Consider the following 23,592-nt stretch of genomic DNA (forward strand, 5'->3'; position numbering starts at 1 on the left):
CTGAATTAAGGTCAAAATTACATTTACATGGAATTTTAGTCTTTTTATAAAACTCCAGCTAGACATCACCGACATAAACCAAAGATTGAAAAATCCACATCAGAGCTGATCACCCATTGTTATTTTTCATCCAGATCTATAAAAACACAAGCCACAAAACTTTTTTAAGGCAGCAATCTTTCTAGATTTAAAAGAGAAATTTTTGAACATACACTGAAAAGGTGTCCCCTTAGACTGAGCAGAGCCCATGCTCAATGGAAGGGACAAAGAGACTCCAAAGACAAGGGAATAAAGGAGACAGGCAGGATAGGGAAAAAAATTTACCTCATGGGATTATGAATGCAGACAGTACATCAGAAAGTGGCCACAAAACAGGAACAGAAACCATTATATCCAGGAAAGGCATTTCTTTAACCAGACCTAGTCTCTAGAATGGAGACTGGATTGGCATCTCATTAGACCTCCAGTACCCAGAAGGCTCCACCAGAAAACAAGAGTCAACTTACCAGAGGACCCGAGGCCAATTGGTCAGTGAAGAGGTCGAATCGAGCCTCCCAGGTCAGTGAATTAGTACACAGGGCCCTGGGACATCATCAGGGGGCACCTTCCCTATGGCCAGAGCACCAACCTGGAAGGATTGGAGTGAGATCTTCCCAGAGGTGGTCTCTGGATCTCGCTGGGGCCTCCAAAATGTTGTACCTGAACAAGTGCAAACAATGGAGCACCACACATTGATAAAATTTGAAAGTCCTTTATTGCCATTGCTAGAGAGTGCGCTCATGCCCTAATGAACTCTCAACCCCGAAGCCCAAAGCAACACGGTTTGTAAAGACAAAAAACACAAAATCGGGAGGGGAATACATGGTTACCAGGGTCAAGCTAAAACCTATGTGAAACTAATATCAATTATAATCTTAACAAGACTAGTTATAATCTTAACAATTTCAATTATAATATTGACATTAATCCAGGTATTGGTTTAAATGATATGTAGAACATAGGCAAATTATGTTTTTATCATTAACCCAAGTGTAGCCTATCTGCCTCCAAGCTTGAGCGATCATGCTGGGGGTTTCTTTGCTTTGTCAAGTGTGATGCAGTTTGCCAGGTGTGATGTAGTGTACTGCTATTGTCCAAGTGTTTCATAGTTTCAGACCAGAGTCTCACAGTGGGCGGGGAGGGTGTTTTCTCAAGATGGAGTTTCAGGTGCTCCAAAATGGAGTCCCTAGTGTCAAGGTGTTACTTCACTAGACTAGAGCAGCAAGCTTCCTCCCTGCTCTGCCATCTTAATTCAATCCTTGTACATACTTTAGAAATTGTCTGGGGCTGGCACTATGGCATAGCAGGTAAAGCTGCTGCCTCTGGCACCAGCATCCCATATGGGCCCCAGCTTTGAGTCCTAGTTGCTCCACTAATGATCTAACTCCCTGCTAATGGCCTGGGAAAAGAAACGGAAGATGACTCAAGTGCTTGGGCCCTTGCACCCACTTGGGAGACCTGGAAGAAGCTCCTGGCTCCTGGCTTCAGTCTGGCCCAGCCCCAAGCAGCAGGCAGTTGCAGCCATCTGGAGAATGAACCAGTGCATGGAAGATCTCTCTCCCTCGTTCTCTCTCTCTCTCTCTCTCTCTAACTCTAACTCTACCTCTAACTCTAACTCTGACTTTCAAATAAATAAATAAATCTTTAAAAAGAAAGTAAGTTGTCGTAATGTTACTATTAGGTTCAACCCTGCCATTCTTAAAGAATTATAGATGTGTTGTTTTAAATGACAGTTTAAGTTTACAAATTCCAATTTGAAACTGGAGGAACAGGTTTGGAATATGGTTTGAGACTGTGGCCCAATAAACAGTTTGCACCAAGTACTAAAAAGTTGAAACTCTTAATTTTAAATGCAGTAATTTTCTTGGGATTCTGTCATTCTTGTAGGTAAGTGTAAGTAGTTTTGTTGAGGTATGATTATCCTGCTATTGGAGTAACTTTCTATCAAATTTATGCCTACCAGTGAGAAAACAGACCTCATTTATCAATTCAGTCTTCCAGAAACAAATAAAAATTTAATAGATGATTTGTTAGAACCTTTTATTTATTTATTTATTTATTTGAGAGGTAGAGTTACAGACAGTGAGAGAGAGAGACAGAGAAAAAGGTCTTCATTTGTTGGTTCACTCCCCAGATGGCCACAATGGCCAGAGCTGCACCAATTGAAGCCAGGAGTCAGATGCTTCTTCCCAGTCTCCCATGCGAGTGCAGGGGCCCAGCACTTGGGCTGTCTTCTACTGCTTTTCCCAGGCCATAGCAGAGAGCTGGATTGGAAGAGAGGCAGCCAGGACTAGAACTAGCGCCCATATGGGATGCTGATGCTGCAGGCAGAGGATTAATCCACTGCACCATGGAGCCAGCCCCTAGAACCCTTTTTATATAAAGTGTTTATGGTGGTATAAAATCATAGACATTCATCAGACTATTGGAAAGAAGAAAATGGAATAATAAAAATAATCCAAAATAAGGCAAGAAAGGTTAGCAAAGGAAAAACAGAACAGATGGGACAATGAAATGCATGTAGTAGGAGGGAAGATTTAAGTTGAAATATATGAATAATTTGTTAACTGAAAATTGATTCAGTGCTCTGATTAACTGAAATAGATTATCATGGTTTTTTTTTTCTTTAAGCTTTCTGCTGCTTTTAAGGGATATAGCTAACATGCAAGAATTTATATAAAAAGGTAGGAAGTAAAAGGATAGAGAAAATACTATGCACAACTACCTTAAAAATGCTATTGTCAAGCCGGCGCCGCGGCTCACTAGGCTAATCCTCCGCCTAGCGGCGCCGGCACACCGGGTTCTAGTCCCGGTCGGGGCGCCGGATTCTGTCCCGGTTGCCCCTCTTCCAGGCCAGCCCTCTGCTGTGGCCAGGGAGTGCAGTGGAGGATGGCCCAGGTGCTTGGGCCCTGCACCCCATGGGAGACCAGGATAAGCACCTGGCTCCTGGCTCCTGCCATCGGATCAGCGCGGTGCACCGGCCGCAGCGCGCCGGCCGCGGCGGCCATTGGAGGGTGAACCAACGGCAAAGGAAGACCTTTCTCTCTGTCTCTCTCTCTCACTGTCCACTCTGCCTGTCAAAAAAAAAAAAAAAAATGCTATTGTCAGTATATAAATATCAAAGTAGACTTTAAAAAGCATTATTAGTTCAGGAGATGTTGTGGCATAACTGGTCAAGCTACTGCCTGTGACATGTGGATTGCTGGTTTAAGTCCAGGCTACTCAGCTTCCAGTACAGCTTGCTGCTAATAGACCTTGGAAGGCAGTAGAGGATAGCTCAAGTGCTTCTAGGACCCTGCCACCCATGTGAAGACCAGAATAGAGTTTGTGGCTCCCTGGCTTCAGCCTTGCCCTAACCTGGCTGTGAAGCCATTTGAAGAGTGGATGGAAGATTTCTCTTTCTCTCTGTCTCTCCTTCACTGTCTGTCCCTTTGCCTTTTAAATAAATAAATAAATAAATTATGCCTTTTTCAAAAAGAATTATTAGTAACAAGGATGACAAAAGATCCACTCATTAAAACCAAGTAGGAATACAGAACATTTCACATTTGAAAATCAACTAGCATAATTTACCTACCACATTAAAAGGATTTTGAAAAATATGTAATAAGGTCATTATATACAGAAAAACATTTCATATATATGTTTATGATTTCTAATTTTTTCTTTTTTTAAAGATTTTATTTATTTTATTTTAAATACAAAGTTGCAGAGAGAGAAAGAGAAGTCCTCCACTTGCTGGTTCACTCCCCAAATGACCGCAATGGCTGGAGCTAGGCTGATCCAAAGCCAGGAGCCAGGAGCTTCTTCTAGGTCTCCTATGTGGGTGCAAGGGCCCAAGCACTTGGGCCATCTTCTACTGCTTTCCCAGGCCATCACAGAGCTGGATGGGAAGTGGAGCAGCCAGAACTCAAACTGGTGCCCATATGGGATGCTAGTACTGCAGGCGACAGCATTTCCTATTATGCCACAGCGCCAGCCCTTTCTAGTTTTTTAATATGGAAGAGATACCCCCTCTGCTGGCTCACTCTCCAAATGCCACAGCCCATACTAGGCCAGGCCAAAGCTAGGAGCCAGGAATTCAATTTGAGTCTTGTTGTGTGAGTGGCAGAAACATAAGTACATAAGCCATCACCTGTTGCCTCTTAGGGTACACATTAATAGGAAGCTGGAATCTGGAGCAGAGCTGGGATTTAAATCGAGGCACTCCAGTATGGGATACAAGCATCCCCAAGGTGTGCCTTAACCACTATGCCAGATGTCCATCCTGACAACATTATTCTTTTTTTTTTTAAGATTTATTTTATTTATTTGAAAGAGTTACAGAGAGAGGTCTTCCATCCTCTGGTACACTCCCCAGATGGCCGCAACGGCCAGGCCTGTGCCAGTCCAAAGCCAGGAGCCAGGAGCTTCTTCCAGGTCTCCCATGTGGGCACAGGGGCCCAAGGACTTGGGCCATCTTCTGCTTTCCCAGGCCACAGCAGAGAGCTGGATGGGAGGAGAAGCAGCTGGGACTAGAACCGGCGCCCACATGGGATGCCGGCGCTTCAGGCTAGGGCATCAACCCGCTGTACCACAGTGCCGGCCCCAACAACACTATTCTTAAAATAAAATGCTAGAAACTACTCAAGATCAACAGCAGTAGAATAGATAAATAAGTGGTAGTAGAATCACATGGTGGAATTCTATACTGTAATGAAAGTGAACAAACTAAACACAGTAACTTGGGTGGATCCCACAGACAAGATGTTGAGCAAAAGAAACCAGACACAAAATAATAAATTCTCTTGGTTCCTTTTATCTAGAATTTTTAAATGGGCAAAACTCATTGGCGTTGTTAACAGTCAGTTTAGTGGTAACCTTAAAAGAAGGGGAGAAATAGTGATTGGGAGGAGACGTGAGTGGATCTTCTTGGTTGGTTGGTAATGGTTCATTTCTTCACATGGTTGGTATGACATGGATTTATTTTTGTGTAAGTTAGTTGATGCTTTGAGCATATGCATGTGAACTACTCTTGACTAGGAAGTTTGCACAGCAGCTTCTGAAGCCCAGACTACCTCGTGAGCTTTACTTTGGTGCCTTTCATTACTGGTACTGAGAGCGGCCTCTCCTGCTCTTCAGGCTCAGCACTGCTTGCCCCAGTGCCAGGGGCTCTCCAGCTGTCCCTGAAGCCCAAGTCTGGGACCAGCAGAGCCTTGGATCTTGTGTGTAAGAGAGCATGGTCCATGGAACTCATGTCCAGTGGGAGGAGAAGACACAAGTGAAGGAATGTGCTGGTTCTTTGCTAGTTATTGAAGCAGCTCCTGGAGCCAGTAGACATTACCCCCTTATGTTATACACATTATCATTGTGTCAGTAGCACAGGAAAATAGATAGTAAAGTGAAGTTAAAAACTGAAGGTTCAAATCATGAGACTGCTTTTCCAGCCTTCTTGAGAGATTGTGTCTGCAGCTTGGTCTTCTCATCAGTTTTCAGTGTTAGAAAAATACAAGCCTCAGCCTCATAGAGCACCAAGGTTCTATGCTTTCAGAATTCTTCCAAAGCTATCATTGAGTAAATACAGAAGGTTAAATTGGCATTCACTAAATCTTTACTTAATGTACACTAAACTGATCTTCTGTAAAAAAAAAAAAAAAAAAAAAAAAAAAAAAAGAAAGAAATTTTCAATTCCCAACTTGACTCTCACTGGGATTAAACATGACAATAGGTCTGATCTGATTTCATCATCATTTTAAAAAAATCATCTATTATTTTTCACTTTATGTTTCTGTGTGGGAGCAAACTGTTGAAATACTTACTTAAGGTATACTAAGCTGATCTTCTGTATATTAAGATAATCGAAAATGAATCTTGATGTGAATGGAAGGGGAGAGGGAGTGGGAAAGGGGAGGGTTGTTGGTGGGAGGGACGGTATGGGGGGGGAAGCCATTGTAACCCATGAGTCGTACTTTGGAAATTTATATTCATTAAATAAAAGATAAAAAAAAAAAATTGGCATTCACTAAAGTAGTTGAAGATTATGGTCTACTTGACTATAAATTGGATTCCTCTCCTCTCTCAGCAATGGTTTATATAAAGATAAGGACTTAGAAATTCTGGAAATGGATACTGGTGGTGGTTGCATAACTTTGTGAATGTATTTAATGCCACTGACTTGTACACTTCAAAAAGATAGCATGATGGGCTGGTGCTGTGGTGTAGTGGATAAAGCCATCGCCTGGGCCGGCATCGCGGCTCACTAGGCTAATCCTCCGTCTGGGGGCGCCAGCACACCGGGTTCTAGTCCCAGTCAGGGCGCCGGTTGCTCCTCTTCCAGGCCAGCTCTCTGCTGTGGCCCGGGGAAGGCAGTGGAGGATGGCCCAAGTGCTTGGGCCCTGCACCCCATGGGAGACCAGGGTAAGCACCTGGCTCCTGCCATTGGATCAGTGCGGTGCGCCAGCCATAGTGTGCCGGCCGCGGCGGCCATTGGAGGGTGAACCAATGGCAAAAGGAAGACCTTTCTCTCTGTCTCTCTCTCTCTCACTGTCCACTCTGCCTGTCAAAAAATAAATAAATAAAATAAAATAAAATAAAATAAAATAAAATAAAAAAATAAAGCCACCGCCTGCAGTGCTGGCATTCCATATGGTCGCCGGTTTGAGTCCAGGCTGCTCCAATTCTAATCCAGCTCTCTGCTATAGCCTGGGAAAGCAGTTGAAGGTGTTTCAAGTCCTTAGGCCCCTGTAGCCACAAGGAGACCTGGAAGAAGTCCCCGGCTCCTGGCTTCGAATCTGCGTAGCTCTGGCTATTGTGGCCATTTAGGGAATGAATCAGCGAAAGGGAGAACTCTCTCTCTGCCTCTACCTCTCTGTAATTCTGCCTTTCAAATAAATAAATAATTATTTTAAAAAAATGATAAATTTTATGTTAAGTATCTTTTACCACAGTTTTTTGATCACCAAAGAGATGAGATCAGTGATTGGGACCTTATAAATATGAAATATCATTACTGTAATGTTTCTAAATAAACTAAAGATATGACTGAAACCTGCCTATTGACTTTTGTACTTACTAGTCTATGAAACAAGGTATTCTTAGTTTTTATTTTTGCTGTCATCAGTCCTATAATTTTTGAATTAATTTTTAAATAGCAACATGTAATGCTAATAAAATATCCAAGCTAAGTTTTGCATGTAAGCATTTCCCCATTCAAAGCATCCTTTGGTTGTGATTTTTAGTTCTTTCCCTGTCTCAGGAAGTCTGTGTTGATGGGTTCCATCCTCTGGGGTCATTTCAGTGGTCTGTGATTGTTGATAGTTTAACTTATTCTTATAAAGTTGGCATTAATTTATACAGTCTTACTGCAAGTTGGAAAAAAAGTGGTATGTAAGGCAAGGGAAGTATTCAGTTTACCCAAATATTAATTCTACACGTGTAGTTTCTTAGCTTGGATTGTTCAGCACAAGTCTGAACAATTTGAAAACTGACTGCAGATCGGTGGATAACTGTACCATTTTTACCATCGAGGCCTTTTCTTCTCAGCCCCTGAAGAATTGAAAATTAAAAATAAGTCACATATTTGAGATATACTCATATGTCTTGCCCCTCAACCAATATGAGTCAGGAAATTACTAATTCTATGATACTCATATTTTTATACTCTCTCTCTCCATTCCTTGTCTTCTTTCCATATCCCCAAAGCTATCCTGGCCTTTTAGTCATACCTCAAGCTGTACAGGACAGTAGTTTACCAAGAGTAGCACGCTGCTATCGACACAATCGCCTGCCTGTTGTATGTTGGAAGAACTCAAGAAGTGGTACTCTGCTCCTCCGAGCTGGAGGATTCCATGGCAAGGGAGTTGTTGGTCTCTTCAAATCCCAGAACTCCCCTCAGGCTGGTAAGCATCTCTCTACATATAATTATGGCCCTTTCACTTAGGAGTTTTCCTAAAATAACGCAAGAAAACTGGGAATGCTGGTTGTGCCCTTTCACCAACATGTACAGCTTACACAAGAGCTAGGCAGTGTGTGACACCACCTTGAATTTGACATCTTACTTGATGTTTGATCTACACAAATTAATACAGTTAAGTCTTTGAATCTAGGCTGTTTGCATTCCAGCAACCTAGGGTATCCATCTAGATGGAAACTAGATTATACTATTCCTTTTCCTTTCCTCTGGGAAGCATCCAGATACATTTAACAGCTTCAGAGACAAGCAGGAATTCTGTGCCAAATAAGATATCCTGTCTCATTCCTTCAAATTCATTCCCTCCCCCTCCCCCTCCCCCCTTTCTCTCTCTCTCTCTCTCTCTCTCTCTCTCACACACACACACATACACACACACACACACACACACGCAGCAGCAGCAGCAGCAGCAGCAACCAAATAACAAAAATGCTGCTTTAGGAGATCTCAAAAAAAAGACATTTTTAGAAAGCTAGGAAAATAAGTGCTGTTATCCCTTTTCTGAAGGTATTTGTGAATACCATGTCTGAGATCTGGAAGCCAGGAGCTATATTTTGCTGACCTTTCTCATAGCTTTTTGCTCATAATAGATGCTCATAAAATTAAACAGTGGGCCACTGAGATACCAGGTCCAGGTTGGGGATGGTTGCATATTTTCCCCTTTGGAAATGAAGTGAATTCAAAGTCTGTAGTTATGCAGATATAATCATATGCTTTTGAGATCTCTTCTTTATTCTCCTGAAAGTTCCCTTCTAAAAGTTGCCCAGTGTGTCTTTGGTCATTCAGTTGACTGAGAGCAACTCACACAATGCTGTATTGTTACACCTGGCTTGGAGACTCAGCATTGGTGTAATGGAAGGAAATCAGCTTTTAACTGTTTCTGCCTGGAGGAGTCCTGCAAAGCACATTGTGTGTGTGAGAGAACACACACACGTGAGAGTTACATAAAATAACATTTCCAGAGCACTCATGAGCATATCTCTGAGCTTATAATGGGAAAAACGTGAAATATATTCCCATTTTGTGATTTTTAAGGTAATATAAATTTACTGTTTTTTAACTCATACATTTGTTCACATTATAGTCTTTAAAGTCAGGATACCTCTTACAATTAATGTGACCAGAAAAAAACATTTTCATAGTTTAAAAGGCAGAAATTTGGGGCCTACACTGCGGCATGGTAGGCTAAGCCTCTGTCTGCATTTCCAGCATCCCATATGGGCACCAGTTTGTGTCCTGGCTGCTCCTCTTCTGATCCAGCTCTCTGCTGTGGCCTGGGAAAGCAGTGGAAAATGGCCCAAGTGCTTGGGCCCCTGCACCTGCATGGGAGTCCCAGAAGAAGCTTCTGGCTCCTGGCTTCAGATCGGCCCAGGTCCAGCCATTGCAGCAGGTCTGCTGGGGAGTGAACCCAGCAGATCAAGATCTCATTCTCTCTCTCTCTCTCTCTCTGTCTCTCTGTCTCTCTGTCTCTCTGTCTCTGCCTCTCTCTGTAGCTCTCCTTCTCAAATAAAAATCTTTAAAATAAATAAAAGGCAGAGATTTTACTGTATACCTAAAGTAATGGTGCCTGTTATAATTGATCACATCTTAAGGTTTATGAAATATGATGGCATCTTAAAATTGATAAAAAATAATAATACTAAATATTTTCTGTTTCGGTTATAAGAAAATTGGGCCGGTGCCGCGGCTCACTAGGCTAATCCTCCGCCTAGCGGCGCCGGCACACTGGGTTCTAGTCCCGGTTGGGGCGCTGGATTCTGTCCCGGTTGCCCCTCTTCCAGGCCGCCCCTCTTCCAGGCCAGCTCTCTGCTGTGGCCAGGGAGTGCAGTGGAGGATGGCCCAAGTGCTTGGGCCCTGCACCCCATGGGAGACCAGGAAAAGCACCTGGCTCCTGGCTCCTGCCATCGGATCAGCGCGGTGCGCCAGCCGCAGCGCGCCAGCCGTCGTGGCCATTGGAGGGTGAACCAACGGCAAAGGAAGACCTTTCTCTCTGTCTCTCTCTCTCACTGTCCATTCTGCCTGTCAAAAAAAAATAATAAAAAAAAAAGAAAATTTATTAAGATCTGTTGCCCTTCTAGTGAGTCGGCCCCTAATTGCTCTTTAAAGTGCCTGGGTGAGTTTCAGTGAGTTCTGCTTTGCTGTACATAAACCACACTCACATTCCCTCCAACCCAAACTTGCTCTTAAAATTGTTTCCATGTGTGCATTCATTTTGCCCTCTTTTAAACGGACCAGGAGGCCGGCGCCGTGGCTCACTAGGCTAATCCTCCGCCTTGTGGCGCCGGCACACTGGGTTCTAGTCCCAGTCGGGGCGCCGGATTTTGTCCCGGTTGCCCCTTTTCCAGGCCAGCTCTCTGCTGTGGCCAGGGAGTGCAGTGGAGGATGACCCAAGTGCTTGGGCCCTGCACCCCATGGGAGACCAGGAGAAGCACCTGGCTCCTGCCATCGGATCAGCGCGGTGCGCCAGCCACGGCGGCCATTGGAGGGTGAACCAACGGCAAAGGAAAACCTTTCTCTCTGTCTCTCTCTCTCTCTCACTGTCCACTCTGCCTGTCAAAAATAAAAATAAAAATAAAAAAATAAACGGACCAGGAAATCTAGTGTATTTGCATCTGTTTGCTTGCCATCTTCCTCCACACTTCCCCCAAGGTATCCTTACAAGCTCATGTTCCTTCTTAGGCTATGTGAGAGAATTAGAATAAAACTATTGATATTGAGAAATCCTCACCTCTACCCATTATGGCATGCCAAGGGAACCCACTCCATCCTCTGTTCCTAAACAGTAGCATAGAACAGTACTGAGGGACGCCATCAAGGAGATGTTATTGTTGATGAGTTTTCATTTTGAGTTTCTTGGATAATGAGAAGGTACACCTGTGCTTGGAAGGAGAGCACTGTGCTTGTTTTTGAGCTATTTCTGGGATGATGATGATGAAGCAACAGAGAGGTAGGTATGGTGAAACTAAATCAGAGGATTACCCATTTAACAGACTAAGGCTTTAAGTGGGCTGGTTTCTATTAGGGTGTGATGACTTAAAGACTGGTTGCGGGTGGAGGGAAGTTATGGGGGGGGGAGCTATTGTAATCCATAAGCTGTACTTTGGAAATTTATATTCATTAAATAAAAGTTAAATAAAATAAAATAAACACACAATGTAAAGATTGAAAGGAAAGAAGGCAGAAGAAGGGTAGAGTGGGAAGCATCACTGTGCTCCTAAAATCTGTTTATATGAAATACATGTGATTTGTTCACTTTGTATAAATAAAAAAGGTAAGAAAATTTAAAAATAAAATAAAATAAAGAATAAACATATAAATACATATGTATGTTTATTAACAAAGAGTTTGTTTTATTCAATATGTTTTCCTTTTATAGCTCCTACCTCCTTAGAATCTTCCAGTAGCATAGAACAGGAAAAGTACTTGCAAGCCTTGCTGAGTGCAGTTTCTGTCCATCAGAAACTCCGAGGCAACAGCACCCTTACTGTCAGGCCAGCACTTGCTCTGTCTCCAGGTAAGATTTGACAATAATTTCCTTCTTGACAACTACTGTAATTTATATACTATAGATCTATTCTTAGTTTGTGTAGCTTTTTTGCCAGTAAAAATTTTACCCTGTAGGGCTATAACTGTAACTCATTTTACATCAAATCAGAGTACCACAATTAATGTCTAGTAAATAGTAACCAAATGTGGAGATTTGATTATTTTCTTTTTAATACAGTAATAAGAAAGAAGTTGTTGAAAATATTCACTCATTGTTTTTCCTGCAGAATATATTTTATTTAGACTTTATTAATATAAAGTTGAATGTACAAGTTGAACATGTTTGCTAAATATAAATGAGAATCATCCATTTATTAGAAATTCTAAAAATTTCTACAGTCTTTTATGATTTTCAGTACAGTTTGTTTTCATGAGATTTGGATGAAGCCATTAAGACTTGTACTAATATTCTGTTTCAGTTATCATGTGATGGAACCCCCAAGAGGGTTCATGTAGAGGTAACCCTAATGTGTTAGACACAGGAGCATGTGACTTGAGAAGTTGGTCTCTTTGGCTTAATCAGCTATTTGAATTAGCTCAACATAAGCAGAAAGTGGCTTTTCTTGTAAAGTAACACCATGCATGCCTCGCTTCATTTATCATTAAATTCTCTGATTGCACTTGCCAAACCTAACTCTCGGTAATCTTGTAAGTGTGTGTTATCTCTGGTGCAATAATAACATTGCCTTGTTATCTCTAATAAAGCTTTGGGTACTTAAAAACTACAATGTTTGGCAGCAATTAGACATGCTACACATGAAGATAACTTTTTGTCATTTGAGTAATGTTAACCCAAACAACATGATTTTTGTTTGTTCTTCTTTTTGGCTGACTTTAGGGACTGAAAGGAGGACTTCAAGAATGTCCACTGTGCTTAAGCAGGTAGTGCCAGGACACTTGGATGTAAACCCATCCAATAGCTTTGCTCGAGGAGGTTAGTAAGATTGCTTTTATAACTGAGCACTGGTACAGATAAAAAGCAAAAAAAAAAAAAAAAAAAATTCTAGATAGTAGGTATTTTAAATCAACTGATTATGGTTCAAATTGTTCGTCGTTACCCGTCTGTAAATGAATGGTCAAATCTATTTCTAGCATGATGAGTTTAGCCTCATAGGACAAGAGTTATAATAAGCTGTTGATGTCTTACACACTGATGAGTTTGGGAGCAGAGGAGGTGAGAAGAGCATGTCTAAATGATGAATCTACCTTGGGAGAACTCCCTGATACTCCAGGTTGACAAGGTAGAAAAATTGATCACAGAAAGCATAAACACCTTAGGAAACTCAATGGTATCCAACACAAACCAGCACCTCCAAAGCCTGTTGTTTTTACTCATGAGCTCTGAATTACTAGTTTGGAGGATTACATAAAGTTATGCAGGTTTCTCTTTTTTCCCTCTGGGCCATTGCTGCTATCATGAGGAAATAGAGAAAGACTAAGTATATTTGCTCTTTTAAAGTCCAAAAGGTGGTCTGTATTGTCTCTTGAACTTTATGTGAGATTCTTTTCCTCTGCAGAGGCAATTCTAGAACAGGTGTTTTGATTGTAAAGTCCCACTGCTTCACAATGGAATCCTGGATTCTTAAACTCTTCCTCTGATTCCCATATAACACTGAAACCCCTTGAAAACATACTGAGTAGGTGATCCTGATTCTGCTTAAAACCTCATCAGTAATGGGAAACTTCTTTCCCAGAATAGCCCCTGCATGTGTAAGCAGCTATTTGTTAGATATTTCTTTTTTCATATTGATCTAAAATCTGCCACCATCATGTAACTTTCACATATTGACTTCTAAAGGTAGAAACTAAGTCTAAAAACTGTTGCCATGTTTTCTCCCTAAGAACTTTAAGTAACTCTATCCCAAATTCAAATGTTTGAATCCATTCACCATCTGTATCAGTTTGTGGACTCCCCACAGAATTGAGCCCATCTCTCAAAGTGTTTGTGCTAAGATTACATTACCTGTGGGAACAGCCCATCACTAGGTTATTTCATAATGAGGTAAATATCATATGAATTCCCTACATCTGCTTCACTTGTGTTGTTGTTCAGATACTGACCTTGAGGGTTGCTTTTGGAATCTAAGTATACTACATGTTCTAAATACAAAATTTCATCATTTGGATGTGGACTATTATGTTAGATCTTTGGATCTGGATTCTGTCTACCAGTATATTGCTGTTTTTCTGCATCATTAGATTTGATCACTGTTCTCATGTGATTTGTTGTTTTTAAAAATGTTGAATAGATGAGAGCTAAGAACCAAAACCTATGGCAAAACAATATAAACCTCTCTGAAGAAAGAGATTAATCTGTTCATCTATGCTGGTTATGAATCTTCCTACTAAAACTTACCTGGCCCAGATTTCTAAATCTCTGCTAATCTTTTGAGTCCAATATTTGCCAAGCTTTCAGACTGTTAACTGTATCACAAAAGCTTTATTTTAGCATGATTTATTATAGGAATTAGTGCTTTCTCCCAAGTAATCATAAATAGTCCACCAACAATCCATTCTAAAATTGGTTCAAAGTCAACATTAAAGGCTGTATTTTATAGAATGTGATTTTCTCGGTTTTGAAATTCATGTGCGTTTCTTCAGTTTCTGTGAATACTTTTTTTCCTACCTCATCAGAACTTTCACTATTGCAGGATTTCTCAAGAGCTTTCAACCTTCTTGAGTCATTTTCCCAGTTAATGTGTCATGCCTTGAGGTCATTGTACTGGTTTCCCAGGGCTACCATAGCAAAGTGCCACAAACTGAATAATTTAAACAACTGTCTGACTTCTGGAGGCTTGAAGTCCAAGATCAGGGTGTCAACAGAAATGGTTCCTTCTGAGATCTGTGAGGGGAAACCTGTGTCCTACCTCTCTCTCAACCTCTGGAGGCTTGCTAACAATCTTTGGCATTGCTTGGCTTCGGAATACATCATCTAGATCTCTGCCTTTGTCATCAAGTGGCTTTCTCCCTGTGTGTCTGTTTCCAAGTTTACCCGTTTTATAAGGACACCAGGGATACCGAATTCAGAGCTCACTCTACTCCAGTATGATCTCATCTTAGCTAAGTACGTTTCCAATGACCTTACTTCTGAAAAAGGACACATTCTGAATCCTGAGGGTTAAGAATTTTGGGGAACGCAGTTCAACTCCAAACACTCATAGCTTTTTAATGAATTTTTAGAATACCATCATTTAAAAGTTTCAGATAGAAACTTCATTCTTCTCATCATTTCTTTGTTGTTGAATTTGAACCAAAGAATACTAAAGTGATTTTCTCCTAAGATTCCTGGTATTTCTCTTACCAGGAATTCTTGTCAGAATTTGGTCTAAGATTGTAGCTTCCCCTATTGCTGTATTTACCATCTGAAAATTTATATTGTCAGCAAGGCAAGACAGTAATTTTTCCATGCAACTTGTAGTACAGTGCAGCTTCCAGCAAATGTGTAGTTGAAGCCCTCCCACTCCACACTCTGCTTTTGTGTTTGACCTTTGCAAACACGCTACTTGTTCCTACATTTGACCAGGGGGCCTCTAATATGGGTTGCAGCTAAAACAGCGACTGTCCTTTAATGTTCATACCTAAGGCCTATGGATTTTCACCAGTCTGCTTCAGCTATATTATCTTCTCTGTTTTTACATTGTTCTTAGGCTCATGGCTACTTTCTTTTAAGAGTCCCCTTTAGTGGTTCCATTCTTTCATGAATTCATTCTTTGCTAGTTACCTGGAGGGTTCTGTTTACCTCTCTGGGTTAGATCTATTTGTTTATGGCCCATTCCATTGTATATCTAAGGCTGTAATTATTATTTCTGATAACATTTCCAAAATATTTTCTACTGAAATTACCTTGAACTTACCATGTTTACTTATGCCTACCACTCTGGCAACTTAAGCTGGGTTACAGAAACACAAATCTCATTGTTTTATGCCATCTCTTTACTCCCAAAGTCTTTCAGATCTTCCAGTTTCCTAGCCATTAATTGGAAAAACAGATACTGTTCTTTCGTGACACCTTCAACATCCTCTGTGATCCCTAAAGCTATTTTCTGTGTCTCTTCAGATAGCATCATTTCTCCTCACATAAAGTTTCAGGAATAGACTGAGGCAAGCCAGTTGGTGAAGCCTCCTCATTCTTCTGGAGAGCTACCATTACTCTACAAGTTCCTCATTTACTTTGTGTAAGAGGAGCCTCCTGTCTCTTAGTAATTCTTCGTCTTAACCTTCCCTCTTTTTCTCTTCTATTTTCACTGTTTTTCCATTCCTTTCATTGTCTAACAGTCTTAGATCCTGGTGTTCTTCTCTTATTTCTGTGTGCCTTTCCTGCTCCGATGAACCAAGGTTGAGGTTGGCCTTCACCTTTTTTCAGCCACGGTAATTACTTTGCATTCAGTTTGCATGTTAGAGAATTCCTAAGGCAGTGCATCTTTTTTTACACAAGAACCATGTAAGAAAAGCATGAAGATTTGAATAGGTCACATTGTGTTTCATTTAAAATTAAAATAATTTTTGAGCCCCATACGGAGAACACGTATACTCAAAACCTGGGTAAATTACTTTGATTATAAAAATGCTATGAGAAAATTGGTGCTGCTTCCTAAATACCAAAATGTAATGTCTGGGTATCTGAGAAGTGGCCACATGGAAGCAGTTTTCTTTTTTTAGGGGGGTGGGGGGAAGTGTTCACTCCCATCAACTGGTTCACTCTTCCAAATGTCCACAGTGGCCAGGACTGAGTTGAGGCTAAAGCAGAGAGCACAATCCAGATTTCCCACATGAGTGACAGGAACTCAATTACTTGAGTCATCTTTGCTTCCCTCCATGGTCTGCATTGGCAGGAAACTGGAATCAGGAGAAGGAGCCAGGGATGGGATCCAGCCACTTTGATGTGGGGCACAAGCAACTTAACCAGTAGACCAAATGCCTGCCCACAGAGGCAGCTTTTAAATCTTTCATATTTTAAATCTTACAATGCCTCTAGAATATGTATTTTAAGAGACTCAGAATAAGTGATTTTGTCAAGGTCACACAACAAATAGCAATGTAACTGGGACTTTCATCACAACACTTACTAAATATATCTTGTGTCTCATGCCCTGGGCTAGACATAAAGTGACACTCACAATTAAGGCAGCACATCCCCACACCCAACCTAAGCATCTCTTTCCCTTCTCTCCTCTGTTTATTCTGAATAGAGTGAAGGGAATAACACTAGTACTTAAGAAACACTCATGCTTTGAGCAATAGTGCATTCCCCTTGGGGAAATTAACTATATCATTTCTTCTCAGAAGCAATACACTGAGTTTAATTATCTTCTAATTCCAGCCATAGCCCTCTAGTTATTGTTTAATATTAAACAAATTAGAATACCTCTTAATTCTGAGTGTCCTCACTTGTAAAAATGGAGATAATAGTTTTCAGGTAGTTATAAGCAATAAATGAAATAATATATGTAAAACAATTTTGGTAATCAATAGCTCGTAATAGGAGTTGAATAAATGTTAGTTTTCCTTATTATTTTTGTGATAATTGTTATCTTTGCTGTTGCTTAATACTGGGCAGAAGGGGGGTCAATATTTGCATTTCAGTGGCATTAAGCCTAATTGTCCTAAGGCAAGAGAGTACAAGGTATATGCTGTAGTCAAGGCCAGTACCTATCAAGCTTTTTGATTATGAGTCATAGGAAGAAATACATTTTATATACATATTTTTATATCACAATTCTGATAATAGCCAGAATGCAAAATATATAGATACTAAAATAGGAGTTTCATGAAACAGTATTCATCTATACCACATACACATATATCACTTAATTAAAAAAAAAAAACACTGATTTGATCTACTAAAATAATTTCACAAGCCACAAAGGGGGATGCTGCTGTTTGAAAAAATACCATCATAGACCTTTGTTAATGTTAAGTGCTCAGAATGTCTCAGCCTCAGCCTCACTCAGGAAATCTAAGTCAACCTCCCCACCACTCCTGCAGCCGCATAATTCCTTTGGTTAAATGACTTCCACTTGGAATTACAATTCCCATCATCCTCTACTGGCCCCACACCACTTCAGTCATTTTGTCATTGCTGATTTTCTGCCAGTTGATAAGCACTTGGAAAATTTTCATGAGCCTCTATTTGGGAATGCTTTTTTTTTTTTTTTTTTTTTTTTTTTTTTTTTTTTTTTTTTGACAGGCAGAGTGGACAGTGAGAGAGAGAGACAGAGAGAAAGGTCTTCCTTTGCCGTTGGTTCACCCTCCAATGGCCGCCGCGGCCGGCGCGCTGCGGCCGGCGCACCGCGCCGATCCGGTGGCAGGAGCCAGGAGCCAGGTGCTTCTCCTGGTCTCCCATGGGGTGCAGGGCCCAAGCACCTGGGCCATCCTCCACTGCACTCCCTGGCCACAGCAGAGGGCTGGCCTGGAAGAGGGGCAACCGGGACAGAATCCGGCGCCCCGACCGGGACTAGAACCCGGTGTGCCGGCGCCGCTAGGCGGAGGATTAGCCTAGTGAGCCGCGGCGCCGGCCGGGAATGCTTAATTCTTTTAGTTTAATTCCCTTCTTTTTACTCTTTCAGTGCAAATAATTGGGTTGAAGATAAAATGGAGAATCAGTATATTCATTTTTAAAAAGAAAGTAATCCACAAATGCTTTAAGTGCCTAAATAGCAGTCTCTTAACATGGATACAAGAATAGGCCTCCTGCCTTTGCAAACACAAGATCACGGTACATTGTGATGGAAATTCAAATAGAGCTCCCTACAACTCAGGAATGCTTTTCAGAGGAGTTAACATTGTACCTAGATCTTAAGGGGAAAATAGGAGTTTATAAGTTAAAGAAGTGGAAAAAATCATTCCAGGCAGAGTCCTGCGTAAGAATGTGTGGTGTTTTGAGGGAACAGTATCTGAGAATCTTGAACCACTCAGTCTTCACTGTCATCATCTTAGTGTTCCATATATCCAGTAGGAAAGCTCAAAACTGGCAGAAAGGAGAGCAGTTGGCCAGCACACAGGAGGCCTTGTGCGTTTTCCAGGCTGTCCCAGGTCTTTGTTCTGTCTTGGGCATGCTTTTTGTGTATTAGCCACCATCTATACAAACTACTTTCTGACCCTGTGAGCACTACCGCCATCACTGCCCTTCTTTCCTGAGTCCAATGGAGGGAGGCAGAAATTAAAAAATCACTTCTAATAAGTTTTCTTTTATATTATTCCATATTTTATTTAGCCTTGCATTGTATTAATAATAATACTAGTAAAGTTTACAATCCTGAATAAATACAGTATTGTTCCCCTAATTGACTTGAGTATTTCCTTTGTGGGAGAGATGTCACTATTCCCCATTTTTGTTATTGCCAGATGATATTTGCCATAGTCATGAAGCTCTTTCTTGCTTTTCAAAATATATATACATATATATATTACTCAAATTACAAAAGTATTATCTCTACTACTGCCTGTCATTTTGATGCAAATAGGAATTTTAAGAGAAGTCTTACTTCAGTCATCACAAGCTAAATTATTAGTGGTATTGGGTATTGTCACAGGATTGTGAATATTTGCTGCTCATAATTGCCTGTTAATGGAAAATAAATGTAATTTTCAAATGAAAACAAAGGAAGGAAGGAAGATAGTGTGGCAATGCTTAATGCTCTTCTGCAAAAACCTGCCCTTAGTTATTCCAAATGGTTACTAGAGCTTCATTGTTGCCCTGTGCGATGGATGACCTTGCTCCACGAACAAGCGTGTTGTACAACACGTAACATTTGCCAATCCATCTCCTTCAACACGAGGGCCAATGTATTCATAACATTTACACACACACATCCCAAATTTCTTAATTTTATTATATAAATTGTCACTGAAAGACCATCTTCAAAAGCTTATTCCATTTGGTATAATTTTTTAGTGGCACTTTCTGCTGTGCTGTCCATTTCGTTGTGCTTATGGTATTTGTAAACAGCTGCTGAATTTCATGTAACAGGCACTCAATTCTTTTTTGTGAATGTGCAGCTTTTTGTTTGTTAATTAAATCTTCTTTTATTATATTCCCCTGTTAACTCATTTTTTAAAATAGCTTATTCTTCTCTTAATCTGCTCTGATATTTGCTGCTGTATCTATATACATTTCATTTCTCCTTCTATCTTTAATCTTACCTACCAGTGCATGGGTACAGAAATAATTATTTTACTCAGTCAAATTCCAAATCTTCAGCTAAGGGAAGAATCCATAATCAAGGTACTGTATTATATGTCCTGATGTGTCACTAAACCATCTTCATATGGTCATATATATGTTACAAGTGACTTTTTCACATTGGTTTGTCAAATTATATTCTTTAATCTCATCCACATCTTGAATTTCCTGTGGTCCCATTTGCAAAAAGTTAATACTTGCCATAATATCTGAGAAAAGCTCATAATTCTATAGAAAGATTTATGCATGTTTAACAGAAATCACCTACAAAACCTTTTCTTGGTAACTTGTCTCTTACCCCCATAAATGCTTATAAAATCCTTTATTCTTTCAATTATATAATTAAGGTCAGTTTATAGCCATGAGAACTCCTCCAGCAGCTTAACCTGTCCTTTCTCTTAGTCTACTTTTGTCTGTACCCGCTATGAATAAATGAAGTACATATTACTAAATTTATAATTTCCTATTATTTTTCATGGATACTGGGAAAACTATAAAATAATCACTTTGTTTAGAATTACATCATTTTGGCATGATACATAGATATTTGTTTTAAATCCAGGCTAGATTTCACATTAGTAAATTTCTGTTTCTATCTTAACCTAGGCTTCTTACTGAACTATATGAGCACAAGAGTGTTCCTTCTTCTTTAAGGAAGCCCTGAGAAATTCAGTTACTCATTGTTGCCTCCTGCCTGCATGTTTTGTTTCTAGTGTCAGTGCACTGTTTCTACGTACTCACTACTAACCTATAAATATTAAACATATCAGAATGCATAAGTAGAATTGATGTGGGTGAGTTCATAGTTCTAAGATTATGTGATTGTGAAATGCCATGTAGAATAATGCTATGTTGCTAAAGTAAAAGGCAGGTGACTAGTATGAACCATGATTACTTGGATTAATGAATTTGCTGTTCCCTCTAGAACTGTAACTCCAGGGCATGCATCTTTTTCCTCATTCACTGGCATTCCCTGATTATGATTACCCCCTTATTCGGTGGCGTCAGCTTATCTCACTCTATTCTTCTGGCTTTTGTGAAGGTGTGTGGGCAAGTCTTCGCTCTAGTGCTCGCTTGATCAGCTCTCCAACATCTTTCATTGATGTTGGTGCCCGGCTGGCAGGCAAGGATCACTCGGCCTCCTTTAATAACAGCACCTACCTACAAAATCAGCTCTTCAAACGCCAAGCAGCCCTTTATATATTTGGTGAAAAGTCACAACTAAGGGTAAGAATTCTTTTTGTCACTTAGAAACTTTATGCATCCACTAAGGCAGTTTATAAAACCTGTGTCACAAATCAGCTTTCCTTACAGCATGATTTTTTTTTTGTTTTGTTTTTGTTTTGTTTTGTTTTGTTTTTTGTTTGTTTTTTTGTTTTGTTTTTGTTTTTTTGTTTGTTTGTTTGTTTTTGACAGGCAGAGTGGACAGTGAGAGAGAGAGACAGAGAGAAAGGTCTTCCTTTGCTGTTGGTTCACCCTCCAATGGCCGCCGCGGCCGGTGCACCACACTGATCCGAAGGCAGGAGCCAGGTGCTTCTCCTGGTCTCCCATGGGGTGCAGGGCCCAAGCACTTGGGCCATCCTCCACTGCACTCCCTGGCCACAGCAGAGAGCTGGCCTGGAAGAGGGGCAACCAGGACAGAATCCGGCACCCCAACCAGGATTAGAACCCGGTGTGCCGGTGCCGCAAGGCGGAGGATTAGCCTAGTGAGCCGCGGCGCCGGCCGATTGTTATTTTTTTAAAAAGATTCATTTATTTAGCCGGCGCCACGGCTCACTAGGCTAATCCTCCGCCTAGTGGCGCTGGCACACCGGGTTCTAGTCCCGGTTGGGGCGCCGGATTCTGTCCCAGTTGCCCCTCTTCCAGGCCAGCTCTCTGCTGTGGCCAGGGAGTGCAGTGGAGGATGGCCCAGGTGCTTGGGCCCTGCACCCCATGGGAGACCAGGAAAAGCACCTGGCTCCTGGCTCCTGCCATCGGATCAGCGCGGTGCGCCGGCCGCAGCGCGCCGGCCGCGACGGCCATTGGAGGGTGAACCAACGGCAAAGGAAGACCTTTCTCTCTGTCTCTCTCTCTCACTGTCCACTCTGCCTGTCAAAAAAAAAAAAAAAAAAAAGATTCATTTATTTATTTGAAAGAGACAGAGACAGAGATGTTCCTTCCATTGGTTCACTCCCCAAGTGGCCACAACAGCGGGAGCTGGGCCAACCTGAAGCCAGGAGCTTCTTCCAGGTCTCCTAAGTTGGTGCAGGGGTCTAAGTACTTGGGCCACCCTCCACTGCTTCCCCAGGTGCATTAGCAAGGAGCTAGATTGGAAGTGGAGCAGCCAAGACTTGAACCAGTGCTCATATGCGATGCTGGCACTGCAGGCAGCAACTTTACCTGCCATGCTGTGGCACTGGCCCCCAGCATGATTGTTAAACTGGGATTAATAATCACAGAAAAGAGGCCAGTGCTGTGGCGTAGCGGGTAAAGCTACCGCCTGCAGTGCTGGCATCCCATATGGGTGCCGGTTCTAGTCCCAGCTGCTCCACTTCTGATCTAGCTCTCTGCTATGGCCTAGGAAAGCAGTAGAAGATGGCCCCAGTCCTGGGCCCCTGCACCCACGTGGGAGACCCAGAAGAAGCTCCTGGCTCCTGGCTTCGGATCAGTGTAGCTCTGGCCGTAGCAGCCATCTGGGGAGTGAACCAGCGGATGGAAGACCCCCCCAACCTCCACCCCACCTCTGCCTCTCTGTAACTCTGCCTTCAATAAATAAATAAATTTTTTAAAAAATCAGAAAAACATTTTAGTTCTTTTTTAAAAAAGTATTTTTTTTATTTATTTGAGAGGTAGAGTTACAGACAGAGGAAGAGACAGAGAGAAAGGTCTTCCATCTGCTGATCCACTCCCCAAATGGCCGCAATGGCTGGAGCTGGGGCTATCTGAAGCCAGGAGCCAGGAGCTTTGAGCTTCTTCTGGGTCTCCCACATGGATGCAGGTGTCCAAGCAACCAGCCGGTCTTCCACTGCTTTTTCCCAGGCCTTAGCAGAGAGCTAGATCAGAAGAAGAGCAGCTGGGACTAGAACTGGTACCTGTATGGGATGCCGGCACTGCAGGTGGAGGATTAATCTACTGTACCACAGCACTGGCCTGCTTAGTTCTCTTTATACACACACACACAACAATACTTCAAAAAGTTTGTGGAAAATGGAGTTAAAAGATAAATTTAGGGCAGACATTTGGTTCAGCAATTAAGATGCCATTTGGGAGTGCCTGGGATCAAGTTGCAGTTCCATTCCCACTCTCAGCTTCCTGATAGTGCATACCCACGGAGAAAGCAGGTGACCGCTCAAGTAATGGGGTCCCTGCCCCATAATGGGAGACTCAGATTGTGTTCCAGTCTCCTGGCTTCAAGCAGGCTCAGCCCTACCCTGGCTACTGCAGGCATTTGGAGACTGAATCAGCAACTGGAAGATCTCTCTATGTGTCTATTTCTTTCTCTCTACTTTTCAAATAAATTAATGATTTTTTTAATATTTAAAGTTTTAGTTTGTGAAAAAAACTTAAAATCCATAAGATTTCATAATGCACATTTTCCATGAACTTTTGAACACTCTCCATGTATGTATGTGTGTACATATATTTATAATAGATATACATGCATATATATACACATGTATTACCCCTGAAAATACTCATAATAATAAAAATTAACATAAACATCAAATCTTTGGAAATCGGCATACAAAAAGGAAATAAATCTTATTCAGGCTGTGTTTTCCACTGCCTTGATTAGTTTCCACAGGAATCTGTACCCATGGCAAAACAGCTGATTTTGTTGTTGTAAACCTATTTAATAAAGAAAGCTACAGGAGGGTAGCAGAAGGGTGGAGAAAGG

General features: G+C 41.4%; 1 protein-coding gene across 10 annotated transcripts in view; it reads left to right on the plus strand.

Annotated features, from left to right (window-relative positions):
* SBF2 (SET binding factor 2) overlaps window positions 1–23,592 on the plus strand; it is a 517,136-nt gene that overhangs the window by 450,718 nt on the left and 42,826 nt on the right. For 6 of the 10 annotated variants that reach the window (XM_089328918.1, XM_070073459.2, XM_008266103.5 and 3 more), the window contains 4 exons: window positions 7,720–7,916; window positions 11,364–11,501; window positions 12,372–12,467; window positions 20,758–20,942. In XM_089328918.1, the coding sequence (XP_089185044.1) occupies window positions 7,720–7,916; window positions 11,364–11,501; window positions 12,372–12,467; window positions 20,758–20,942 (616 nt within the window). Of the gene's footprint in view, window positions 1–7,719; window positions 7,917–11,363; window positions 11,502–11,952; window positions 11,992–12,371; window positions 12,468–19,682; window positions 19,758–20,757; window positions 20,943–23,592 lie in introns of all 10 variants that reach the window. The other 4 variants (XR_016231409.1, XR_016231408.1, XM_089328931.1 and 1 more) reach the window with 3 other exon arrangements.

The sequence above is a fragment of the Oryctolagus cuniculus genome, chromosome 1 (assembly GCF_051225735.1).
Source record: "Oryctolagus cuniculus isolate XC-2025 breed Fujian yellow rabbit chromosome 1, ASM5122573v1, whole genome shotgun sequence".
NCBI classification, from domain to species: domain Eukaryota; kingdom Metazoa; phylum Chordata; class Mammalia; order Lagomorpha; family Leporidae; genus Oryctolagus; species Oryctolagus cuniculus.